The 5,807-nt window shown below is 54.7% G+C and overlaps 1 protein-coding gene across 1 annotated transcript; it reads right to left on the reverse strand.

Annotated features, from left to right (window-relative positions):
- Window positions 1-1,260: 1,260 nt before the first annotated feature.
- FZD7 (frizzled class receptor 7) lies at window positions 1,261-5,480 on the reverse strand. Its single transcript, XM_071747979.1, has one exon. The coding sequence runs from the start codon at window positions 4,832-4,834 to the stop codon at window positions 3,119-3,121; it is 1,716 nt and encodes a 571-aa protein (XP_071604080.1). The 5' UTR covers window positions 4,835-5,480; the 3' UTR covers window positions 1,261-3,118.
- Window positions 5,481-5,807: the final 327 nt, after the last annotated feature.

Genomic DNA, 5,807 nt, shown 5'->3' on the forward strand with positions numbered 1-5,807 from the left:
TGGCCGGCACTGATGGATTAAGGAGAGGAAATGTTTATAGAAAGGCTCAGGTTTCCTAAGAGAGGGGGATGAACCCCCCTCAGCAGCCAGCAGCAAGGCTCGTGTCCTGGAGCAATTTGAAGCCGCCTGACTGGCAGGAAAGCAAAGGCCTTTTCAGAAAGGCAACTTGACAAGTGAGGGATTCTGGGGAGCAGCTAGAGATGTGTTTAAATAAAAGATGTGACTTTTCTGGAGAGGCAGCGTGAGACCTGTTTGTGCGCCTGAAATGCAAAAGGTTATGTTTGAGAGCACAGTATCCCAATAAAACAGTGCCCTGAGAGAAAGTGCAACTATTGCACACTGAGTTTAGTAAATGGAACAGCATTGCACTGCAACCACAGCTGCCATCCAGCTAAGGCATCTTAGATCTCTGTTCTGTAACTTAAATTTTGGTATAGCAATAGTTTGGGGCAGAGGAAAGGCAAGGTACCAAATAAATTGGCTGAAATCGTCAGAAGAGAGAAGCTGTAAACTATCATCATGTCACAGGTATAAAACTCTGTTTGGAGGAACACTTTCCATGATTGTAGCAGCAGCTTGAGTTCTAAACACTCATTTCAGTTTGAAAAATGAAATAAAATACCCCCTTCCATTGAAGCTATCAGCCTTCAGATGACTGTGGTAAGAAAGTCTATAGGCTTCAGGGTAGCTATTAAGATTAAAGTAAAAGTCACCTGGAGAAAACTGGAGATAGCAAAGGTGCTGGAGGAGAAAAAAGCCAGTTCAAAACACTGCCCTTTGAAAGCTATTGAAAAGGACCTAGTCCTTAGTGTTTCCCTAAAACACTCCATCCCTCAAAGCCAGGAATTAATTTACAGCACTTGTAGCATCCTCCAGTTCTCACTCTCAATCAATTCCAAAGTCCCTTTGGAATGGGAAGAGAGCATTATCCTTTTTTCCTAGATAAGGAAACTGGTTTATCAGCTTGCCCTCAGCTAGGGGCAGAGCCTGTAAGAAAACTTGGCAAGGATGCAAGTACCTCAAGTGAAGGCAAGCATTTGAAATGTTCTCAAAATGTGATCAAAAAGGCCAGTTTCAAGTCACACCTGAGCTTCTGGTCAGTATATTTATTCACAGCTTATTCGCCCAAAAGGCTCTTGTGTCTGCCACAACAAAGTAGCAGGGAAGATGCCACTCAGCAGGCTCCAGAAGGGGGGGGGGGGGGGGGGGGGGGGGGGGGGCAGCTCTGAGCTTTCAAAGAGTGAAAGAACTTCTTGGAACTCTTGTATTAAAAATTATTTATTTAGTGATCTGTACATGGGATGAAGCAGGCCCTCATACAGACCTTCCAAAAAAAATCAAGTAAAAACATAAATACATTTTCTTACAAAACCAAGATTTACAAAATATACATACTGCACTTGTCTTACATGGTTGTTTTTATCTTAGTCATCCACGTGCACATTATAGAAGACAATAATCCCAAGCCCTGCAAGTGTGAGATCAGATTGACTGAAGGATTTGGCTGGTGGGCCCAATTCCTTGTGCTCAGACTACTGGTATGCTCTCAGACAGCAGCAGTCTGTCCCCTCCACCTTAACAGGTTTTTTTTCTTTTTAATTTTCATTCCAGACACTTTTCCCCCCAAAAATGAAGAGCAGCTAAAGGGTGGAGACTTGCTAAAAATCCAGACTTTCCTATTTTGTCCTTAGGCAAGAATACACACACACACACACACACGCACACTCATAAAAACGACCCTCCGGTGAATATAAAGGTAAAGAAGTAGGGGAAGAGAAAAAAAAAAAAAAAAAAGAGCAAGTCAACATAGAAATTTCAGAATAGAAAAATCTGTCACATTTCAAAAAGAAAATGATGCATTAGGTGATAAATTTTTTAATGCCTTCCCTTCCAAGACATGATCACTGGAAACTTAACCAGTTGTATTTCAGCTGAAAGAAGGCTCCTCATTTGCAGTAACTGCTTGCTTGGGAGCCTCAGCCCCTTCCTGCACCCAAAATCATTGCCATGCAGTGCAGGTAACCTGAGGAGCAGGCAAAGGGTTCACCAGGAGCCAAAAGGATTCCTGCTGTCCCCAGAAGCCATCTGTGTATGGACTTTAACTGCAGTGAGCCCACAGCAAAGCAGGAGAGAAAGCAGGTTTATGGGAAGAAAAAAAAAAATCCTATCTTTACATTCCATATTTTAATGGCTCTTGTTTTGGCAGATGCTTTCAGTTATGCTCTTCTTACCCTCTAAGTCTTGTGTTTCTTTGGGCTCAGAAAAGCGACCCATGCTGAAGGGTAGGGGAACATCCTGCCTCCTCCTTTTTTCATAAAAGGAATGTTTTATTTCTGCGAGCTCCTCACATCCAAGGGTGAACCTCAACGACTTCTTTTTGTTAGTTTGCCCATAAAAACCGATCCCATGCTTATGCCTTTCTACATAGAAAACACTTTTGTTTCACCCTTTGTCTCCTAGAACAAAGGCAAGGGGGAAAAGCCTATTGCTGAAAAGCAACAAGTCATTTCTTTTCAGGGTATGCAATACCGACCCCCTCCTTCCACACAGCAGCAAGAACAGACTGAGGGCCGAATTTTCACTTTCAAACAATTGAAACAGGTATGACTGAGGTAAAAAAAGAACTTGTGAGCTGGCAGAGCAGAGGCGTCTCCCCAGCAGGGTCTGGGCTGTTGCTGGTGTGTGGTACTCACGTGGTGGCTCCAGCTCGGGCGCTGAGCTCCGGCTGGACCACAGCAGTTCAGAGAGGGTTTGGCTACTGCTGAACAGATCTGGCTGCCCCTCCCTCCGGTCCAAAGCAAAGCAGGATGGTTTTACTTGTTTCTGTTTTATTTCGGTTTTTTCCTGACAGAGGTAGAGAGAGGTAGAGAGACTTCTAGTGGGTAAAGTACTTCCTTATCCCCCCGTTGGCCTCTTCTGTGCTCTTCCACTTAGCTGGACATATTGGACACAGTCCCTCTGATCCTTTACACCAATATTTTTTTTTTTAAACTGCCTGTGACAAAGAAATAGTTTGGAGAAGCTCCCCCCCTCCCCCCCCTCCAGGGAGCCATTGCCTGCTGGGTGTCCCTCTCCTCTGCACGTGTGTGTGTGCGCTCCAGAGGGGATTAGGGGGGCCTCATACCGCCGTCTCCCCTTTGCTGCCGGTGCTCAGTCTGTGGTAGAAGCGTCGCCAGGACTGAAGGGTTTTGCCAGACCAGATCCAGAAGCCAGTCGTGATACCAACAATCATGGTCATGAGATACTTGATCATGAAGACAGTGAAGTCCGGGCTCATGGGAGCAAAGTGGCTGGGACAGGGCACAGCGTAGGTTTTGCAGGTCTGGAGGAGCCACGTCTTCTCCCAGGTGCCTCGGAAGGCCTGCTCATAGAAGTAACAAGCCAGGACAATGGTGGCAGGCACCGTGTAAAGGACGCTGAAGACCCCGATGCGCACCATCAGCTTCTCCAGCTTCTCCGTCTTGGTGCCGTCGTGCTTCATGATGGTGCGGATACGGAACAGGGAGACGAAGCCAGCAAGCAAGAAGGAAGTGCCAATGAAGAGGTACACAAACAAGGGTGCCAGCACAAAGCCCCGCAGGGAGTCCACGCTGTAGATACCCACGTAGCACACCCCACTGAGCACGTCCCCGTCCACCTGCCCCATGGCCAAGATGGTGATGGTTTTGACAGCGGGCACAGCCCAGGCGGCCAGGTGGAAATACTGGGAGTTGGCCTCGATGGCCTCGTGTCCCCACTTCATGCCAGCAGCCAGGAACCAGGTGAGGGACAGGATGACCCACCAGATGGAGCTTGCCATGCCGAAGAAGTAGAGGATCATGAAGAGGATGGTGCAGCCTTCCTTCTTGGTGCCTTGGGCCACGGTGCGGTAGCCGTCCTCAGAGAAGCGCTCCAGGCACACCACCCGCTCCTCCAGCAGGAACCCTGCTGCGTAGGCCACTGCCACCATGAAGTAGCAGCCCGAGAGGAAGATGATGGGCCGCTCGGGGTAGCTGAAGCGCCGCATGTCCACCAGGTAGGTGAGCACGGTGAAGAGGGTGGAGGCGCAGCAGAGGACGGACCAGACGCCCACCCAGAGCCGGGCGAATCGCACCTCCGCCTCCTTGAAGTACATGAGCCCGTTGGGCCGGGCCGGCTCGCACGGGGCCCCGCAGTCCCGTTCCCCCAGGAACCGGTACCCCAAGTACGGGGGTACCTTTAGCTGCCGGGGGCAGGAGAAGGAGAAACCGGCGGGGGGCTGGGGCGGCGTGAGGAAGTCGGGGAGGTAGCCAGCCGTGGGGTGGGCAGTGGCCCCCCGGCCCGCCGCCCCGCCGGGCCCCGGAGGAGCGTCCGAAGTGTTCTGGCCCACGCAGATCTCGCCCGCGCCGTGAACGGGGAAGTTCTCGCAGCGGAGCCGCTCGGGCCACTGGAAACCGAACTTGTTCATGAGGGCCTCGCAGCCCTGCCGGGCCCGCTCGCAGAGGGAGCGGCAGGGCGGGATGGCCTGCTCCAGCACGGTGCAGACCGGGGCGTACATGGAGCAGAGGAAGAACTTGAGCTCGGCCGAGCACTGCACCTTGACCAGCGGGTAGAACTGGTGCACCTCCAGCCCCGCGTCCTCCTGGTTGGTGTGGCCCAGCAGGTTGGGCAGGATGGTCTGGTTGTAGGCGATATCCGTGCAGAGCGGGATGGAGATGGGCTGGCAGAACCCGTGGTCCGGCACGGAGATGCCCTTCTCGCCGTGGTACTGCTGCCCCGAGGCGCCCGCGGGGGTCCCCAGCAGGGCGGCCAGCACCGCGGCCAGGCCCACCCAGGGGCAGCCGCCGCCTCCTCCTCCTGCTCCTCCGGACCGCATCGCCGGGGCGCTCAGGGTCCGGGGAGCCGCGGGGAGTCCCTCAGATCCCCAAGGGCATCAGCGCCCGAGGGGGCCCTTCCGCGGGGCAGGGGCGCGGAACAGCGGCGGCTCCGCGTCGGACCTCCGACACTTGCTGCCTCGGCTCCGGCGGGTCGGCGCTTCCCCCGGCCGAACTTTCCTTCTCCCGCCGGAGACGGTGAGACAGGGGACGGGCGCGGAGCCCGGCGGCGGCTCCGGCCAGCTCCGCGCAGGGTCCGGCGGCTGCGGCGGCGCTCCCCGCCCGGCTGCGCGGCCCCGGAGCTTTATGTTACGGGCTAAACGGATTATTGCCGCGCCCGGCTGAGCCGTGTCCTTCACTCCGGGGCTTAAATAACTTTTAAAATCCAATTACTGCGCGATCCTCCCCGCAGCTCGGCTGTGCTGGGCTCCGCTCCCGAGGGGCGCCGCTGCGGGCTGTGCGTCCGGGGCAGCCGTCCGCTTTCCGCCTCGCTCCGCTCCGTTCGGCACGGCTCGGGTCGTGTCGGCTCCGCTGGGCTGGGCTGGGCTGGGTTCGGTTCGGTGGGGCTCTGCTGTGCTGTGCCGTTCTCTGCCGATCTCCGCCGCTCCCGGCCCGGGGCCGCCACGGCACAAAAAAGACCCATATACGCGCGGGCGCGCGCAGGGCTCCGCCCCCGCCGCCGGCCCCATTCACAAAGCGCGGTAGGGGCGGGGCCTGGCAGCTCCCACCCGCCAATCCGGTGAGGGGGCGGGGCGTGCCCGGGGGCGGTGCCGGCGCGGCGCGGGGGGGCCAAGTTGTGAATAACTTTTCCCTGTGCCGGGCAGGGCGGGGGCTGTCCCGCCGGTTCGCTCAGGGTGGCCCGACCCAACTGAAACCAACTGGCTGCCTTCTGAGCAGGCTCTGGAAGTGCAAACAACTGCCTGGGCATCGAGTTAAAAAAAAAAAAGGAAAAAAAAAAAAAACAAAAAAAAAAAA

Source organism: Heliangelus exortis, chromosome 6 (genome assembly GCF_036169615.1).
Source record: "Heliangelus exortis chromosome 6, bHelExo1.hap1, whole genome shotgun sequence".
NCBI classification, from domain to species: domain Eukaryota; kingdom Metazoa; phylum Chordata; class Aves; order Apodiformes; family Trochilidae; genus Heliangelus; species Heliangelus exortis.